The 21596-nt window shown below is 36.8% G+C and overlaps 1 protein-coding gene across 1 annotated transcript; it reads right to left on the bottom strand.

The window, feature by feature from the left end:
* Nucleotides 1-810: 810 nt before the first annotated feature.
* On the bottom strand, nucleotides 811-14340 carry mysm1 (Myb-like, SWIRM and MPN domains 1). Its single transcript, XM_057353759.1, has 20 exons — nucleotides 14258-14340; nucleotides 13710-13782; nucleotides 13511-13581; nucleotides 13298-13363; nucleotides 12838-12910; nucleotides 12612-12710; nucleotides 11326-11773; nucleotides 11027-11237; nucleotides 10355-10485; nucleotides 10151-10254; nucleotides 9952-10029; nucleotides 6039-6124; nucleotides 5882-5936; nucleotides 5683-5733; nucleotides 5518-5592; nucleotides 5166-5354; nucleotides 2571-2703; nucleotides 2370-2475; nucleotides 2212-2269; nucleotides 811-1497 (listed from the first exon to the last, which is right to left on the bottom strand). Exons 1-20 carry the CDS (start codon nucleotides 14314-14316, stop codon nucleotides 1162-1164), a joined length of 2502 nt encoding a protein of 833 aa, XP_057209742.1. The 5' UTR covers nucleotides 14317-14340; the 3' UTR covers nucleotides 811-1161.
* Nucleotides 14341-21596: the final 7256 nt, after the last annotated feature.

Consider the following 21596-nt stretch of genomic DNA (forward strand, 5'->3'; position numbering starts at 1 on the left):
ACGCACAGACAAGCATGCACACACACACACGCACGCACAGTGAAAGCACACATTTAAGATAAAGGAGAGAGCAACACAGGTCAAATATTAAAGACTATAAATTCCTATATGCAATATTAATTAAGTAAAACTTTAAAATTCTAAAGCAGCCCCCCGGCCAGTCAAAGTATGCAAATGGTGGCGAGGAACAGAAAACTCAGAACCCAGGCCTAACCAGGGGATTCCAGTTCCCCTCTGGCAAAAGCTGCTGCCTCTGCACAAGCTCGACAGTGATTGCACAACAAGGTTGAATAAAAATAAATAAACTTATTAATAAGGTAAATTATAGTTTTAAGATTATCATTAATAATCTAATAGCATTTGAAATTTTGTAGTGAAGACGTGTCTCAGCTCTTGTCAGGTCGCCGCTTCCCATTCTCCGCTCTACCATCAGGTCTGGGCATGAACTGCATCCTGCTCGCCCTGGTAAATAACATCTGAAGTAACAATTACTTTACATACTGTACATACACACTAAAATCTCACCACATGCAGCTGGTACACAGGATTTTATATCATTATTTTGACTGAGTCAATGGTGCCCTCTGTTGACAGAAACATGGCACCTCAAAGACTTCCGGGAGCTTCATCTCCTGACACTGATTGGTGGTAGTTGTAACATTCAATTTTCATTAATCATTAAAACATTTTTATATTTTATAGTGATTATTATTTATGTGGAGAAAAAAATCTGTGTTGTCATATATGAATGTATATTTGCAAAATAAAATGTATATTTGCACAATGTATTGTATATAAATGTATCTTTTAATTGTTTAATTCATATTTGTATATAACTGACTCATCAACATGATATATTTGTTATCGACTCGGTTACTGCAGTAAGCTCAAAGTTTGATAATAAAAACATAGTTATCAAACTAGAAAGAACTATGTATTTAAACCTTAATAAAAATTTCACAATAAAGACATTGCATGTTGAAACTTAAATTTTATGAAAACTAACACTTTACAAATTATATTAATGAAAGTAAAAAGTTACATTATATCATTAGTAATGTAATGTATCGCACAAGTTTCTAAATATCAGTTTTGAACAGTGTGTATATTTTTTTACAACAGCAGATTCTATACGGTAAATCCGTTGTCAGATTCAACAGATTATTTCACAGTTTCTGAACTGATAGTCTCTGTAAAATCTGCATTCTCTTCTTTATTACAGTTTATGATATGGTTAACAGTTCCTATAGTGAACACTTCAACTTGGCTGTCAGAGTCAACTGTTTGCTGTTCTTCATCTGTGATGAGGCTGTTGTTGATTGGCTCGGAGTAGAATGACAGTAAATGGTGCGGTGATATTGGTTCATGAGGCTGAGAGGTGGAAGAGCCAGTATCAGGAAGAAAATGTGTCTGAAACAAGGTTTGGAACTGAACGAGCCAAGTCTCTACTTCAGCATCTGATACCTGCTCCAAAATGTTACGGGCTGATGCAAGCATCTGTTGAGAGACAAGATCAATACAAAATGTATTTATTAAGGACTGACATGAGAAATCTTTTACCACAGCTGAACTGCATGCAAATGAAGTGCAATGTGAGTGACACAGTGACTAAACAGAGAAGTTAAAGTCCCAGTGAAATTAAAAATGACAATTCTTACTTTTTCATGAAATATTGCAGCGTTTATTGTAAATAGCTTATCAATGTGGGTCATTTTCTTTTTAAAATTCATGTACCCTCATAATCTTCAGTTAAAATCTGAAAATGCACTTCCGCCCTGAAACGACTATCCATCTGAAATGACGTACTGTAAATTAGACGGCTTGGTCGGAGCATCCGTTAACTCCTCCCATTCAACTGTCAGTCTGCTGCCAGCTTCATTTCAAAATCAATGCAACAGCTGTTTTACCCATCCAATCAATTTGCAGTGAAAAACGCAAGCAACGCCCACTAATTTTCTCCTTTCAGATTCCTTTTCACTCGGAAATGTGTCAGAATACGGAAGTAAAAACGATCGCAACTTCCGGTTCACGGGGACTTTAATGTTAATTTGAGCCATTGTTTTATATTTATGTGTAACCACATACAAAAATGTAACTACAAAAAATAAGAGTCGACAACAGTAACACAACCGCCATTCAATATATATGAAACATGTGAAGGGGGCATGAGACTGAAACTAAAACTTATTGGAGGATGATGTTTAATGAAACCTTTTCCAGGCAAGTGAGAGAAGAATCTCTACGAAAAAGCCTGTCCATTGGTACACTCCTAAACAAAGACAACAATAACCAAACGTCAGTAATAATAAGCTCAAACCAAAGAATAACTCAATTTCCATGAATGCAGTATACACACAAACACAGCATACCCATGACACTGTCTATACTTGAAAACCACCCATTCTGTTCTTCTCATCACTTCTGACCAATCAGGAAGCTCAGACAAATACTGCATGTTAAACCGGTATGGAAGTTCTGAAACACAGAATTACAGAATTACAAATTTCAGTGCCTTGCCTTAGTGATGCAAACTACGTTCAACAACCACTCTACCAAATGCTGTAACATACTTTCAGGTCCAGAGGGTCCAACCTCCTCCTGTACCAGCAGACAGGTGGTCTGAGAGAAAGGGGAGGAGTTACTGGGGTTATACGGGCTGACAATCATCCCGATAAATGGAGCACCACCTCGAGAGAAATAAGTCTGCAATTCACAAAAATAAATAAAGATTATAAAAAAATCAGCTTAAAGGCAGGGGTGTCCGATTTCTCTCGCCGTTGTTAATGTTCAAATCACCAAAACAAACACACCCCTACCCCCATCTTTCACTTTCGTCAGCGCTCGGCTCAGCTAATGTTCATCCTGTGCACTGTGCACCTTACTGCTGATTGGCTACAAGGTTGTTTTGGTTGTCTAAAGCGTAATTCGGAAATCAGTTAACCCACCTTTAATATGAAGGTATTTAAGTAGCAAAACTTGAGAGCATGTAGATTTTAATTTGTGAACTTGTAAAGTAAGTATTTGTACCTGTACACTAAAATGTACACTCACAGCCCCAATGTCAAAACCTGTAAAATAAAAAACTAAAGTTGAATATTGAGATTTGCACTCGTGGACAAAACTCACAAATCTGTCTTCTGAATTAGAAGTTGCAGAAAAATAGTCACAAACGTGTAAACTGGCATTTACAAAATACATTGGCAGATACAAATGCATAGCACATATTTACACGTTTTCCTAGATTCAGATTTGAATTGCAACCACAAATAGGCATCTACAACCTCTCAAATCTGTCACTGCAGTTTCAAATCTTCCCGCCTTGACTTTTGCTACTACTTTCGCGATAAACCCGTTGCAAAACTAACTTGTGCACTTGAAAGCTCAGAGGCGAGAGAAAGAACGGCATTTGATGACGTCACGCGGCTGAGCCACACCGCCCCCTAATGGCAGGAAAAACCACAATTTAAATCACTAATACAGTATTTAATTTAAGATGAAACTCTAAATCAATAAATACATTTTCCTTAACAAAAATACTACTTACGGCCACTTTTTTACTATAAATTAACTTTTCTATTTTATTCTCTTTTATATTTACTGCAGTATATCTTTGTTCTATGTTTGTCCTTTATTATATATTTATTGCTTTTCTACCCCATCTGCAAAATATATTTTTTTTACAGGTACATACTGTATGACAATAAAGATCTTGAATCTGATAAGGGTGATGTATAAATTAGCAACCTAATTAACAACCTAACTTAGCTGAAGCAAGTTCGCTGACGATAATGATCAAAATTAAAAACAGAAAATGTACAGTCAGCCTGTCATTGTGTAAGGCTCCTATATCAGAATGATCAGAATCAGTTCTTGTATAACACTGAAGGGGTTTATTCTGCGATAACAACCGACTGGATGCATTATCCTGCGGCTAGTAATTATCACATGAGAAAATAATTGTACACTAAATATTGATTAAATATGTTTAAGCTCATCTGTTAAAAATCCAAACCTTCCATGAGAAAAGAAACTTCCAGGTAAACCCACAACCCCAATACTGTATATGGTGGCATTGCACAGTCCTGCATACAATTTCTGTTCATTTTCCCTTTATTGAAAATAACAAAAAAATATAAAAAAGTAGAAATAGCTTAAAAGTGCAATAATGGTCAATAATACATTGCTCACTGAATTTAATTTACATTTATATTATACTACCAGGAACGTGTTTTTTTATATATTAATATAATATTGGTAACATTATAACTAAAGCAATAATAATTCTCAAGGGTTAGGCTATAGAATCATAATGTTGAACTGTGTAAATGTACATTTTTATATAGTATATCAATGAACATTATAGTATACATAACGGAAAATGTAGTCAGCCTGTCATTATATTTTAAAACAAACCATAGTACACAACGTATTATCGATAGTATACAGAATGATATCATTAAAATACATTACGAAATGATATCTATACAAGATAGTATAAGTCATGGAATAATTATACATGATAGTATACATAAGTCTGATGGTTTCGCTTTAGTTATTTAAACATTATTTAAACTATTATTTGCTAGATCCTTTCATTGTGATTTTTCCCGCCATTAGGGGGCGGTGTGGCTCAGCCGCGTGACGTCATCAAATGCCGTTCTTTCTCTCGCCTCTGAGCTTTCAAGTGCACAAGTTAGTTTTGCAACGGGTTTATCGCGAAAGTAGTAGCAAAAGTCAAGGCGGGAAGATTTGAAACTGCAGTGACAGGTTTGAGAGGTTGTAGATGCCTATTTGTGGTTGCAATTCAAATCTGAATCTAGGAAAACGTGTAAATATGTGCTATGCATTTGTATCTGCCAATGTATTTTGTAAATGCCAGTTTACACGTTTGTGACTATTTTTCTGCAACTTCAAATGCAGAAGACAGATTTGTGAGTTTTGTCCACGAGTGCAAATCTCAACATTCAACTTCAGTTTTTTATTTGACAAGTTTTCACACTGGGGCTGTGAGTGTACATTTTAGTGTACAGGTACAAATACTTACTTTACAAGTTCACAAATTAAAATCTACATGCTCTCAAGTTTTGCTACTGAAATACCTTCATACTTTAATCTCTACAGCCAAAAAACTGTAGCAGGAGCACTACAGAACTAAAATCTCTAACCTGGTATTTGGCCTGAGTGTCAATGTCTCTGAGGGAGGGGTTTGGGTCAAAGGCCGGATGAGAATGGTACCAGCCCACGACATTGTGACCTTTGCCCGCAAGCAGTTCGGAAGCTTGAGTTTGAGAGACGGGGTCCATCTCACACTGCATACCTGTGCTCAAACTGTTACAAGGTTCAGCTGCACAGATCTGTAGACACAAAAACATGGACATACATCACAAATTATAATACCACAAATAAAATAAAATAATATAACAAATAACACAAACAAGATGCAAACTATGGGTGATGTGACACACATTTCAGTCTGAAAGCAAAATGCCTCCCAAAAAATGTATGATTAAATCTAACCTTTAAAACCATTTCGTCCTCTTTATACGTTCCTCCTAAAAGGCCAATCACCTCTCCCATAGATACATGAGCATGCTGGGAAAACAAAACAATAAAATACCAATGAATAAAAAGGAGACCAAAAATGAAGCTTAATTTAGACTACATTTGTCACATGATACTTACTAAATCCATGACCACAAGAGCTTCAGCACAAACAAGCACTCTGTAGGGTTCCTAATGGAACAAGAAACATCAAACAAATAACAATAAGTGTGAAGTAACTTATGTTCTCTCAATAAATTCGCTGCAGCAGAAAGCTAAACTAAGTTTCTTTTGCATTACATTTAAGAGCGGAAATCTCAAAGACATGAAGTGTGTGTACCTCTCTGTCCTCTCCAAAAGACTTGCATGGAATTAGCTGGAACGGATCGAAAGAGCTGCAGACATAAAGAAGCCGTTATACATGATTTTTTTTGTTGAGCTTATTATCCTAACCATGCATTGGTTAAAACAGCAGCAACAACAGTGTGTGTGTTTACCCTCTTTGTTTGGAGAGTTTAGATGGTTTCGGTCCTTTTTTCCTCATCTCCTCTCTCCTGAGAGCCAGTTCCTCTGCGCTTAGATGCTGAATAAAACACAACATTTCTAAACACATTGTAATTGATTTTTCCATACAACATAATGGGCCTCATTCATGAAACATTTGTAAATATATGAGTAAATTCTGAGTAATTTGTGTGTAAAACAGACCTTCCCGAAAACTTTCCTCCAGATTCACAAATACTTCGTAAACGTCAGATTTGATAGTAAAATGTGTGTATGTTAATGAATTCCAATCACTCGTAAAACGCAAGCACGCTCATTCAAAATTAACATAATCCCCGCCTATGAATTAAAGTAGGGCTGTCAACGTTAACGCGTTAACATGCGATTAATCAAAAAAATGTAATGCGTTAATATTTTTTTAACGAGAATTAATCGTTTAATAAGGTTTGAACCCAACTTCTTGCCGTCATCGTAGCGCAGAGACGGGTGCCCTAAGCCGAAGCCTTTGGTGACGTACAGTGAACGCTACGCTGCTTAACATGATGGCAGAAGACACAACACCTGGTCTGCTTAATGGCAAGTTTCTTTATAAAAAGCTTCCAGATGGAAGTTTGGATAAAACCAAAGTAGTGTGCACTTATTGTAGCGACGAATTGTCTTATCACCGAAGCACGACAAGTTTGAAGTACCATCTTCGGGCCAAACATATGTATTTTGCAGATGTTAGCAAAGTTGCTGGTGATGAGACAGCGTCAACAAGCCGTGCTCGTCAAAGGACACTGGATGAGTGCAACCGGGGCAAACCTGTAAACAAAACAACAACAGCAAAGCTAACTTATTCCATTACTAAATGGATCGCCACAGACTGCAGACCCATCAGCATAGTTCAGGACCGTGGGCTTCAAGACATCATTCAGATTGCCACAGGCGACCCATCATACCAGTTACCTTCGAGGGGAACTAACGTTATTGTTTCGAGAGTAGATGAACTGTACGTCTGACACTGAAAAAGCTAAAAAGTCAGTTGCCAGAAGGCACTTTCATTGCACTTACTGGAGACCACTGGACATCAGTAAGTAACCAAAACTACCTCGGTGTAACAGCACACTTAATCGATGACAACTGGCATCTGCACTCAATCACTTTAGGTGTGTTAAAAACCGAAGAAAGGCATTTTGCCAAAGCATGCGCTAACCAGTTTTTTAACGTTGCGAGTGGAAGATAACGGACAAAGTCACTACAATAGGAACGGACAGTGCTCCCAATATGATTGCTGCTGCAAGGAGTTTACTATTCGAGCATATTCCTTGTGTGGCGCACGTTATACAAAGAATAATCACCGTGGCTATTCGGGACAGCGGATTTGACAGCATTTTAGCAAAGTGCCGTAAAATAGTTGGACACTTCAAGCACAGTCCCGCAAACACTGCAGAGCTAAAAACTCTGCAAGTCTCGCATGGACTAACAGATAAGGCGGCTTCAATGCAATAAAGATCCACTGAACGCAGCGCTGGCACAGCAGAAGCATAAGTTAGCCATGCTAACCTCAGCTGATTTTGACAGACTGGCAAAACTGGAAGCAGTGCTGGAACCATGCAAGTAATGTGATTTTTTTCGATTCAATTTTACTAATGAAATAAAGTAGTTTATAAGTCGTCTAAACATAATGTAATATACCCTGAATAGGTACCATCTGAATGTAAACTGTAGTCTCATTTTGTCAATTGTGTGTCTGTACTGTAGGTACATCACTGAGCTCCTAGGTGGTGAAAAGTATGTATCCTGCTCTGTGGTGCTACCTGCGCTGTGCCATCTCCTGCGTACAATGGAAGTCTCTAATGTTGACCCTGCCTACATAGTGCGCTTCAAGGGTGCATTCACAAAGGACCTCAACAGGCGAAGGGAGACCTCAAACCTATTGTGGTTAAAGGTAGCAACAGCTCTAGATCCCAGGTTCAATGAGCTGAGGTGCTTGCCCAAAGCAGAGAGGGGAGAGGTGTGGCAAAAGCTGAATATGATGCTGAAGCATGGAGAACCTGCTCCACAGACCTTTGGAGAAGAAATAGAACCAGAGCCACCAAAGAAGAAGATGGCCCTCATAGTGATGGGATCAGAGTCTGATGATGAGGCACTGTTCACAGATACATGTCTAGAGAGGTACAAGACAGAGCCCTGTATCAGCACAGACACATGTCCACTGCAGTGGTGGTCAGCACATTCAGGTTCCAATGGTAAGCCTGCCCATATTGCAAAACGGTATTTGGCTACACCTGCCTCAACAGTCCCGTGTGAGAGATAGTTCTCTTTGGCAGGCCACATTGTGCAGAAGAAGAGGTCAGCTCTGTCATCTGAAAATGTTAATAAGCTAGTCTCTCTTAGCAACTGGCTGAAACAACAGACTGTATGATTGGTTGGCAGGAGGAATGTTGCACAGATGCACACTGTAGAGACTGTTCATTTTGTCTCTTTACAGACATTTCGTTTCTAAAATAGGCCAATAATATAATTGTTGACTGTTGAGATAATTATACTGGAGGATCTGTTTCCTTAAGCTAGTTTGTTATGCATTTCATTTTCTTTATTATTAGATCAAGAATGTAGATACTGTTCATTTGGTCTCTTTGCAAACATTTAATTTCTAAAATAGGATTATAATAGAAATGTAAATTGTTGAGATAATTAAACTGGAGAATCTGTTTCCTTAAACTAGTTTGTCATGCATTTCTTTATTTCAACAAATTTACAGGTAAATCCTGGTATTTTAAATTTGAGATTAATCAGCTCGATTAAAATTTTTATCGATTGACAGCACTAAATTAAAGATACGTAAATTTCATATCTAGGAATGCCGGAATCCTCTAGACTTCATTCTCTGGTTTGGCTACATTATATTGAATAATATACTAATAGGCTATATGCTTACAAATAAATTAATCAATTAAACTGTATCCACCAAAGCGTTTTTAGCCAGCTAAAATAATAATACCTCGTGCTCTTCTGAAAACGACCAGCTGGTGGCGCCTGAGAACGCTTTGGAGGCACTGCACGTTATTCCGGAGATGCGTTGGTTGGTGTGATTTAGAATATCCGCAACAGTTAGCCTACTAGTATCTTATTTTCAAGAATATTACTTAATATGAAAATGCAGTAACCCTTCATATTAACTTCTCCATTGTTGTGTATGATGGTTGGTCAATGTAGTGTTTGTCCCACCTCTTCGCTGCTGTGATTGGACGGCTGTGTAAAGAAGGCCAGTAACGAGCTCTGCATTTACCCAAAGTTAAAAAGTTAAAAATTATAAAAGAGAGGGCAAAAGAACTTGTGAAATATCATTATGATACATAGTGCATCAAAATGCAGTGTCATAAGTTTGTCTAAAAGAATACAGAATGTTACCTGCGTTTTACGCACTACTTACACATGCTATGGAGCAGGTGGACATTTCTTTCATACCAGCTAACACTTTGAAAATATTTGAAAAAAAATTAATGAATCCGAAAATTTACGTCAAAACAACTTTACAAACGATTTACACAAAAAATCGTTCTGCTAGTGTTTCATGAATGATGCCCATTGTGTATAAAACACTGTACTTCCATAAAATGTTTAGTATTTAACCTTAAGAGGTAGTTACACCAAACAATTCAATTTCACACATTGTGTCATTAACAAGTGATGGTAGAGATGCAAATATGATCATTAAGTAAACTGCCCATACCTGAAAAGACTTGACAAAAGTGAAGCACTAACAATCTCTATTCATGTTCCGTGAAAAATCATATGGGTTTGAAGCAACATTAACATGATTAACTGATGATAGAATGACCAGTTTTCATTAAAAATCTCCGCTGCAGTAGGCCGTGAACTCAACCCAAAGAACAGATATGGTCTATAGATTTTTTTTACCTCAAACGTCTGGCCCTCCAGATCTTTAGCGTCACACCAATTTCCCCACACGTCCCGAGTTCTGCGCTTCCTTGTACGCTACAAAACAACACACCAAAACAGAGCGATCATTAAAACAATCAGTAAATGAGATGCAGGGAAAATAGAGCTGCTAATGGACAATATCATGAAAATAAGATTCCATTCCAGTGTTTCCTACCATAGACTGAAGTCTCTGGGCAAGGTGATAAGCCTCCAGGCTGTCTTTGCTTTCCTTCAGTCGAGAGCGGTCGACCAATCGCGGGCGGTTATAGATTGCCTGATCTACAAATGAAGGGAGAGAAAGTGAGTGTAAAGTAGTAATTTTTTGGTTTTAAAAATGAGTCATTAAAAAAGAATGAAAAAAAAGCAGAAGTAGCATTACCGCAGTTAAAGTTGATCGCTCCAATGAGTTCCAGGTAGGTGTGTATTCGACCAATGCAGTTTACATCCCCGCAATTCTTCAAACCTGGACGAACCGATGTCTTGTTCAGGTACTTAGGTTTACTTTTCCCCCTACAGAGACAATAAATGACTGTCAGTTTTAAAGGGATATTTCAACCAAAAACCTCAAGTTGTTCCAAACCTGCAAAAGATATTGAGAAGAATGTTAGCAACTGAGATTTCTGGGGCACCATTGACTTACATTAAATGGTTGTCAAAGGCGCCCCAGAACTGTTTGTTTTCTTAAAATCTTCAATATCTTGTTCAATATACAATCATTTATTTCTACTATTGTAGACAATGGTGCCCCAGAAATCTCAGTTGCCAACATTCTTTCAAATATCTTTCTTTGTGTTGGTTAGAACATAGAAATTTATACAGGTTTGAAGCAATTTGAGGATGAGTAACTGATGAGAGAATTTTCATTTTGGGGTGAACTATCCCTTTAAGAAAAAATCCCTTTAACATAACCGACTTACTGGATGGTCTGATTTGTTATTGACTATTTTCAACACAATGAGAGAGTAGAAATAAATCAAAAGTCTTAAAAATGTATTCTCCTATATATAACTGAAAGGTTCCTCCTGAATGCACATTAAATACAAAGTCTCACCACTGGTCGAGGATGTAATTTCGGATTTTCAGATATCTCTCTGGGGTTTTGGATGGACGACCCTCAAAAAATTCAGAGATGGCCTGCTTCTCCTCTTCTGTGACTGTGTTTAAGTCCAATGTGACCTCCTGCTCCGGAGGTCTGAGCTCCTCCTCATCTTCCTGGTCTTCCACCACTTCCTCCTCTGGACATTCACCTGACTCCATCTTATCTGTGGTGAAATAATTTTTCAACAATGAAACTATGCATAATTCTAGCAATAATTTATCTGTAGTCACAGTCATTGTACGACAACATACCTGCTCTATCACTACTCTCTTCCTCAAGAAGGCTGTCTTTGCCTGGACTGCCTGACATAAATAAGTTGTTTACACTTTCCTCATCTGGTTCTAGATCAAACCTATTCTGAGAGAGGCCAGCGATTTCATTTGTGTCTGGATCAGTTGGTCCATCTGAAGCTGTGGTTTGTGATTGTGTCAGAGAGGTTAAAAGATCATCTGTTTGGGGTGACATTGGATGGATTTCTTCTTTGTCGTCACAGTCTGACTGGTTTTCCACCTGAAACCCATCATTGCTGGAGTCGTCAGTGATGTCAACATCCTCGTCATCCGAGAGCCGCTCGATGCGCACAGCGTTGGTCAGTGCTGAGATATCAGGCTGGACTGAAGGGACTATAGCTATAGAGGGGAAATCAGGGTTTGGAGCGGCTTTGGTGGTAGATACTTCAGCAGGTATTTCTGTTTTCGTCTAAAAAGTCAAATGCAAAGAATAATAAGATTATCAGCAGTACCACTGATGGAGACACTTGATGCTCAGTTTTTGTTACTGATAAATTCATTAAAACAAACTTTTCATAAATACAGTTATTTGAAAATAACTTTATATGATATAACAAAATGAAGTAATTAAAACATTATTCATTTAGATATTTTTGGTAACCATGAAATTATGTTTCGTTGTATGTCATAACGGAGGAAATTATCAAAAACCTTTTCTGCTATGCAAGGTTGTTCAGGTCATAAACTTTTATTTACATAATAGTAAAACAATTTTTAGCCAAAGCGACTTACATTGCATGATACTATACATTTGTATTTGAGTATGTGCAATCCTGGCATCGAACTCATGACCTTGGCATTGCTAGCGCCACACTCTAGCCACTGAGCTACAGGAAAGCTTTTATGTATCATTGTACACATTAAAGGAGTAGTTAAAAATGAAAATTCTGTCATCATTTACTTGCCCTCTTATCATTTATAACCTATACAACTTTCTTCCGCAGAACACAAAAGAAGCTATTTTGAAAACATTTGTTAACAGCCCCCCTCCCCCCCCCATTGACTTTGTGTCCATACAATAGAAGTGAATGGGGGGATATGCTGTTCTGTTACCTGCATTTTTCAAAATATCATCTTTTGTGTTCTGCAGAAGAAAGAAAGTCATACCGGTTTGAATTGACAAGAGGGTGTGTAAATGTTTTTTTTCATTTTGAAGGTGAACTACTCCTTTAATGGCTTTAAACCATAAATACTCTAAAAACTAGTATATACAAGTGATTTGGAGTTGGAAAAAACAGAAATCATACCTTATTTTTGAAGTACTGCTTTGCATAGCTCTTCACCTGTAGAACCGTCCTAGTACCGATCAGTTTGGCAATTTTGGTCCACCTGCGTCCAAATTCAGCCTGGAAATCATTACACAAATACAAACTAGAATTTAATACAAGAGAGAGCAAGTCTTCTTCTCAGTGTTCTTGTATGGTAAATAGAAGACCCTTGCTAAATTTCAGAAAACACAATAGAAAAACATACAAGTCCTTTTTCAAAGAGATCCTTCTCCTCTTCTGCCCAACGTGTTGACGCTACAGAGGTCTTCACCAATGACCTAAAAAGAAAACTAATAGTTACTACTTTAAAAAAATTACTAGACATATTTTGTGTTGTCATATTATGAACAAATATTTTCAAGGGATACTTCACCCAAAAATTAAAAATATTTTTTGAATTCCTCACCCTCAAGTTCTTTTAAACCTGTATAAATGTCTTTGTTCGGTTGAACACAAAAATGATATTTAGAATAATGTTAGCCATTGACAGTTCGGGGGCACCATTGATCATTATAAGAACATTTTTCCAAATAACTTTCTTTGTGTTCAACCCAATCATAGATTTTTATTACAGGTTTGGAACAACTAGAAGGTGAGTAATTAATGACAGAATTTTCATTAATGGGTGGAGTATCCCTTTAAAATGGTGGATTGTCTATACTTACTTTTTGACTTTAGTGTTCTCATTGGTCCATGCTACCTTTGGTGTTTTATTACTGGCAAAATAATACCTTTCTTTATTAAGAAAAACAGCCATATGCTTTCAATAACTGATCACACACTTTTAAACATCTATTAGAAAATGTAAACACACTAAAACACACAAAAACAAGCATTTATAATTAGTGTGAACCTGTATGTGTACGACTGAAGGATACTGTTCTTCAAGCAGCATGCTCTCAATGGCCTGCCTGTTTTCATCACTGATAGAGCTGTCCAGCGTCCATGGCTGAAAACAGACGAACACATCACAACCATCTCCAAAAAAACCACATATCTTTAGCAAGTGTTAAAGTGCATATTCTCTTATACACAATTGGTCAACACTATACAAAAATAATAATAAAGTTGCTTCACCAGAATACTGCTGTTTTTTTTCCATGCAGACTGTAAGTATTGGTCCTGAAGTATCTCAGCACTGCTCAGGTCACTATAAAGTAAGGATGCATTAGGTCAGGTCTTACATACAGAAAAAATCATGGATTAAGGAAAAGGAAAGTTGCAGGTGTGTGTTAAGGTGCCACAATAATGTATAGCCATATTAATGGCGAGTTATTTTAAACAAAAATTAAGCGATGACGTTAACACGTTCATTATAATACATGACTGGTGCCATTAGAGTTGCATGTTAAACAGTTCATACTAGAAAGTCGTATAAGCAATGTCTTATTACCAACGAAAGCCCCATAGTTATATTCCACTATATATTCATTAAAGGTGTCTTTGATCAAGTTACACCAGTATGACTGTGTTCAAATAACCAGAGTGGATTATTTCATCCTGCCCTTTTGATGGCTTTTGATCGCTCCTGTTTCGCTTCTGATCAGTCATGAACTCAATTCTATTCAATCATACTTTAACAACATTCACTAAACAGCGGGATATGAGTAGAAAGAAACTCCTACCCCACATTTTCATCGCGTTCATCACCCTCAATGTCCACAACATCCAGTTCGTCTGCCATGTTTGTTGCTTATGTGAGAAGAACGGTTTGTGGGTTCTAGGGCTTTGTGTTTCTCACAGCGCCGCCCAAGGTAAGGAGGATGCAAAGTGTTCCCCTTCTGTAGTAGCTATACTGCCTTAGCACTTTCATAATAGTTTAGAAATTAAATAAAACTGTAAATTAGTTATATTATAATACAACTGCTCTAATTTTCTGGTTTTTTGTAATATACAGTCAAACTTTTTTCTCAACCTTTAGAGACCAAACTAAGCAACATCAAACAGCACTTCAAAAATAATTATAATAATGCCAAAATATTTATTTAAATATCGAAAACAAAGTGGAATAGTGTATTTATAATGAACTATAGTATTGTTCTATTTCTAATTGCAATACATTTGAAAGTAACTTTAATCGTTTTTTAATTAATCATAAAACAAATGATTAGTGGGATTAATGTAATAAACATACAGTAATGCCATAGAGTAATACCAAAGATAATAGATCTTTGGCAAAACCCTTTGTTAAAACCTGTATGGTTCAGAGTACAAGAAAAGAAAAGATTTTTTATTAATTATAATTCATCTTATTTCTACAATGGTTATAATGTCACCTAAATACACACTAACATTTTTATCATAACCTTAAAACAGCACTACACATTTGCAAATGGTTAATTTAAATGTGACTAAATATGTATTATCCTGTACTGTGTTTATGTCATATAATAGCAAATCAGCTTGCTAGTAACATACATTTGCACTTAGACTTCAGTTATAGACTGTGTGATAAATACAGCAAATTTTATGTCACAAAGCTTTATGTCCGAGCAATATATGTTGTAATACTTTGGTTTACCCCTAGGTGGCAGTGTAATTACATTTATAAGTGTGTGCACCTGGGTGGTTGGACATGTCTATCTGAAAGGCGTACCCCGTGAATGGCTTTTGTTAGAAATTGACCAGGCTAAACGTTTAATTTTGTCCCGTTGTGATTAGGTTTAGAACATCCAGTAGAGCTTAACAAAATGTATATAGCATGAAATCCGAATTTTGTGGCTTTATTTGTTATATGATTGGAGTCCTGTATGCTGCTCTAAACGTCTTAAAGGGATAGTTCACCCAAAAAATGTCAGTAACCAAACAGATCTCACCCCCATTGACTCCCATGTCACGAACGAGGAGGGAACAAAGATACAAGGACAGAGGACCCAGGCGCAGAGAGCGGGTAAGGGGTTAACACAAGATAATTTATTATAACAAAACAGACAAAACCAAAAAACCCACAAGGGGGGTAAAATAACAAAACAGGGGAATATAATACACCAGACTAAACACGAAGACTCACTAGCTTGACTGAATAAACTCTTGACATAAACTCACATACAGTAGACTAAACTTAACTAGACATGAATACAAGCAGGAACAACCACGAGGACACGGAACGAAATGAACTAGCACAGGACAGAAGACACAAGGGCATAATAAAGGGAACCAATTCAAGATCGGGAACGGGTGCGGGGCATGAAACAATAAACGAGCAATAATGAGGAGACGAGAGGGCGGGAACAAAGACGAGACCGGTATGGAAAGCCATAAGTACAAAAAATACCTCTCTCCACATGAAACACGTGGGTCATGATTCTGCCTCAAGGCTCAAAAAGCGTGAAAAGAGAGGGCAGAATCATGACAAAATACATTTATACAGGTTTGAAACAACCTGAGGGTGAGTAAATGATGACAGAATTTTCCTTTTTTGTGAACTATCCCTTTAACGTTGATAAAAGTAATTTTTAACAAAATGCTTATGGTCTATTTTTCATTCATTTAAAGAAGAGCAAAATATTATACTGTACAACATTACCATAAATGTCATGGGTAAACATATGTAAATGTAATAACAGATAAATAAAGACAGCTAAAACATGTACAGCTGCCTTGCTTTTAACGTTTTACAATCTGCTTTAGTTTTGACATGACGCGAGCCCCTCTACAGGTCCCACCCCAGCTTCCTGTATCAACAAAACAACCGCACTACTCGCACTCAAGCCCATTCACAAGGTCTTAAAAGTTGTGTTATTTATTTTTAGATTTTGATGCCTTTCATGCATTACTAATTGTCTGTAAAATGAATCGCAGTTTAAAAAGTGTTGCAACGCGTGAACATCATCGGTGTTCATTGGTTTACTTTACAGTAACGTTACTGCACTTTTAGTTGAAAGTTAAAACACCTCTTTTTAGACATTCACTGTTTTACGATAATATATTATTATAATTATAATGTTTCAACAAGAGCAACATGTTAATTTGTTTAAATCAAAACTAAGATAATGTAGTAAGATAATGCAATAACTAGGCCTAGTTGTCACTAAAATACGGCTTAAATTTGAAAGTCAGTATTGTAGAAATATAGAAAAGTATAATTGAAGAATAGTTTTGCAGATGTTAACTGGCATTTATTTTATATAAAAAGTGTGGTCATTTTTAATTATTGCTTTTTATGATTAATTTTTTGCTTTGGATTATCCTTAAAACGCACAGTTTTAATTCTTTTAATTAATTGATTAATTAATTTATAATTATATAATTTATATAATTTATAATAATAATTTAATTAATTTTAATTGAGTCTTTTAATTATCATTCTCATATAGCCTATCATAGTGAAAAGGTTCGGGCGTATGGGAGTGCTCACTGTTACAATGCAATTACCATGGGTCACAATAGAAAATAATTAAATGCATTTGAAAACAAATGCACAAACCATGTTGTTTGTTGCGACGTGACAAAAGACAATAGAATGCATTGAACATGAGAATCCCAACAAGCCGTGTGTCGCGTCGCGTCAATATAATATTTAATAATATTTAATAATAGATAATAAACATCAATATAATAATCTATTTTTATATATGGACACATGAATGTCTTAATTAGCCTATAATAATACACAAGCCACTGAAATGGAAAGAGTGAATGCTGCACAGGGAACTGGTGTTAACATGCAATAGTTAAAACCAAAAAACATGGTTACTAATAGTCACCTATAGTTTTCTACAAAAATCATGATTAAACCTATGGAATCTTAAGCAATGATCAATGATCTTTAGTTAAATGATAAGATTCAGGAGAACAGATTTAGAGTGATAGTGAAATTGTACATCTGTAGTGATGGCAAATGATTAAACATGATTTAAATCTATAACACTTAACCGTCGAATCCACCCTAAACCAGAGCCAGCACATACAAGCCTTCTCTGTGAGACTTCAGACACACTCAATTGATTACATAGTAGCCTGATTTCAACGAGACCATTGCTATAGAGAGAGCAACTGTTTCTGGAGAACTATCTGGCATTTTTTAATATTAAAGACCTCAGACGGTCTTCATCTAAGGTGAGAATTATATTGTCAGTGTTAAGTTTGCAGCAAATGTTTAGAATTACTGTCTGCATTGTGCTATCATTGATTTCTGGCATGTGCTTCTTAATGATTAACCAACTGCTGTAGATCTATGCCAATGTGGATTCTTTGAACAGTTGATTCCTTCCTATTTTTATAAGATCATCCAGTGTTGACAGTGTTGCTAAGCAACATGGCTAAGCGTGTTGCTGTGATTGGAGCAGGCTGCTCTGGGCTGGTCTGCATCAAATGTTGTTTGGGTGAAGGGCTGGAGCCAGTGTGTTTTGAAAGCAGTGATGATATTGGCGGACTATGGAGGCTTAAGGTCAACGTTAAACATTTCAAATGTCTGAATCTAGGATTTTCTCAACTCAACTTTATTTATATAAAGCATTTTACAATTTTCATTGTTACAAAACAGCAGTACATGAAACATATTGACTATAAGCAAAACATTAAATTTATACTTTATTATAAGTTTTAAAAAAAAGTGAACACACACAGAATACAGATGCGCACACAGGTTCATACTCACCCACATACAACTCTACGCACAGAACACAAAATACAACATTTCTTTGTATTTTGGCTCCCCTTGCATGGAATTCACCATGTTGTTTCTACAGTAGCCCTAAACGGACAAACTCAACTCAACTCAAGTTTATTTATATAGCGCTTTTTACAATTTTCATTGTTACAAAGCAGCTGTACATAAGACATATTGACTATAAGCAAAACAATTAAAGTTGTACCTGCAAAAACAAGAAAAAGTTGAAAACACAGAAGACAGACATACCCACCTACAAAACACTCCACACACACAATATGCACACGTACTAACACACATAGACATTGACACACACACACACGGACACGCACGCACACACACACGTACACAGACAGGCTATTACTATAATATACAGGCAACGCTCTGCGCGGGCCTCGAACCGAAGTCGGTCCGGATGGGAGACGGACGGGCGCTCTAACGAGGAGGCTGAAGAAATTAATCTTAGCATATTAATGCATATGAATCTGAACGCACAATATAAAACATGATGTGTTATCTCATTTTGGAACCGGTCTCTTCATATGTATATTTTGTTCAAAAAATATAGGCTATATATATATATATATATATACATATATACAGGTGCTGGTCATATAATTGGAATATCATCAAAAAGTTGATTTATTTCACTAATTCCATTCAAAAAGTGAAACTTGTATATTATATTCATTCATTACACACAGACTGATATATTTCAAATGTTTATTTCTTTTAATTTTGATGAATATAACTGACAACTAATGAAAACCACAAATTCAGTATCTCAGAAAATTAGAATATTGTGAAAAGGTTCAATATTGAAGACACCTGGTGCCAAACTCTAATCAGCTAATAAACTCAAAACACATGCAAAGGCCTTTAAATGGTCTCTCAGTCTAGTTCTGAAGGCTACACAATCATGGGGAAGACTGCTGACTTGACTGTTGTCCAAAAGAAGACCATTGACACCTTGCACAAGGAGGGCAAGACACAAAAGGTCATTGCAAAAGAGGCTGGCCGTTCACAGAGCTCTGTGTCCAAGCACATTAATAGAGAGGAGAAGGGAAGGAAAAGATGTGGTAGAAAAAAAGTGTATACAAGCAATAGGGATAACCGCACCCTGGAGAGGATTGTGAAACAAAACCCATTCAAAAATGTGGGGGAGATTCACAAAGAGTGGACTGCAGCTGGAGTCGGTGCTTCAAGAACCACTACGCACAGTCGTATGCAAGACATGGGTTTCAGCTGTCGCAGTCCTTGTGTCAAGCCACTCTTCAACAACAGACAGCGTCAGAAGCGTCTCGCCTGGGCTAAAGACAAAAAGGACTGGACTGCTGCTGAGTGGTCCAAAGTTATGTTCTCTGATGAAAGTAAATGTTGCATTTCCTTTGGAAATCAGGGTCCCAGAGTCTGGAGGAAGAGAGCACAGGCACAGAATCCACGTTGCTTGAGGTCCAGTGTAAAGTTTCCACAGTCAGTGACGGTTTGGGGTGCCGTGTCATCTGCTGGTGTTGGTCCACTGTGTTTTCTGAGGTCCAAGGTCAACGCAGCCGTATACCAGGAAGTTTTAGAGCACTTCATGCCTCCTGCCGCTGACCAACTTTATGGAGATGCAGATTTCATTTTCCAACAGGACTTGGCACCTGCACACAGTGCCAAGGCTACCAGTACCTGGTTTAAGGACCATGGTATCCCTGTTCTTAATTGGCCAGCAAACTCGCCTGACCTTAACTTGTGAAGAGGAAGATGCGATATGCCAGACCCAACGATGCAGAAGAGCTGAAGGCCACTGTCAGAGCAACCTGGGCTCTCATAACGCCTGAGCAGTGCCACAGACTGATCGACTCCATGCCACGCCGCATTGCTGCAGTAATTCTGGCAAAAGGAGCCCCGACTAAGTATTGAGTGCTGTACATGCTCATACTTTTCATGTTCATACTTTTCAGTTGGCCAAGATTTCTAAAAATCCTTTCTTTGTATTGGTCTTAAGTAATATTCTAATTTTCTGAGATACTGAATTTGGGATTTTCATTAGTTGTCAGTTATAATCATCAAATTAAAAGAAATAAACATTTGAAATATATCAGTCTGTGTGTAATGAATGAATATAATATACAAGTTTCACTTTTTGAATGGAATTAGTGAAATAAATCAACATTTTGATGATATTCTAATTATATGACCAGCACCTGTATATATATATATATTAGTTCAAGAAAGCTACTTTTTAAGAAACCTTTTTTTAAGGCACTCTCTAAGAAAATGTGGTCTGAGATCAGCCTATGCTTGAACCTAAAGAAACCCTTCATTCAGCAGCTAAAACACAATAGGAAACCTTACAACTGTATCAGCAATTATTAAACAAGCCCCTACTGGTGAAGGGGTGTAAACAGTAAATTAAAAGAAGCGACATTTCACGTGATCAGTACTTTACGGAAAAGTAAAAGCCAGTATAAAGACTTTAAAATCGAATTGTTAAATAACACATTGTTAAAAGTGCTGCACAAACAAATAACCGAATGTTGTTTGGCGTTGTATAACGACTGAAAAATATTATTTATCATTATTAGAATGATTGACGTGATGACCACCTCCAGTGGTAGAGGTCATCTAGTGGTAAAAGCCATCCGTTTATTAAAATAAAACTCAAAAAGAAGTTACGAGACAATTGAAGAAAGTGGGATTTTTAAACAATTTCACATGCCCCCAAATAGTGTTGCATTTGTGAAAGAGGAAAATGACATACTGTAGCTTCTAAAATGATTTGTAATATATATTAGGCAACTTATTTCCATTACACTAGATCCTAAAAGCCATGTTTCACATTGACAGAGATTTGCTTTTTCAATATGTGTACATCAAGTGCTTATAGATTTCATTGGTTAGGTGGTGAAAAGAATAACAACACCCCTTAAAAAAAAACTTTATTGTGCTTTTTGTTCATAAAGGCTAGGCCCTGTGAAAACATCAAATGATCAAACTCATTAAATATTGCAGATGACCAAAAAAGTCAAGTTATGCGTTTCTCGCATTTCCACGGTAGTATTGAAGTTCACACAAAAAAAAGTCCCCTTTTCCCCCAAAACCGGTGCGCAGAGCATCTTTAAAACCATAGAATGTTTTCAAATCAACAGGACCCCATTTTAATGCACATTCCTGGTTTATTGTGCACGGTGGGTGTTTTTCAAATGAGCATTTGTTTAAAAATGATTACCTTCTTTTTTAGATTTCACAAAGCCATCAGTCATGTCTTTCTAACCCTTTATGCCTCAATCCTGGGATGTGACACCCCTTTTTCTAATCCAAAAAGCTGATGGGAAGTCTCCCCTACTTTAGAAAATCTTGTTTTACTT

Source organism: Triplophysa rosa, linkage group LG15, assembly GCF_024868665.1.
Source record: "Triplophysa rosa linkage group LG15, Trosa_1v2, whole genome shotgun sequence".
Classification (NCBI taxonomy): domain Eukaryota; kingdom Metazoa; phylum Chordata; class Actinopteri; order Cypriniformes; family Nemacheilidae; genus Triplophysa; species Triplophysa rosa.

What these genes read in the sequence shown, in the direction of transcription:
- mysm1 (XM_057353759.1), bottom strand. Translation starts at nt 14,316, where the DNA reads ATGGCAGACGAACTGGATGTTGTGGACATTGAGGGTGATGAACGCGAT. An exon ending in AGGACGAAATGGTTTTAAAG is followed by an intron (nt 5,355 to 5,517) that starts GTTAGATTTAAT and finishes TTGTGTCTACAG; the next exon opens with ATCTGTGCAGCTGAACCTTG. An exon ending in TGGACCCTCTGGACCTGAAA is followed by an intron (nt 2,476 to 2,570) that starts GTATGTTACAGC and finishes TCTGTGTTTCAG; the next exon opens with AACTTCCATACCGGTTTAAC.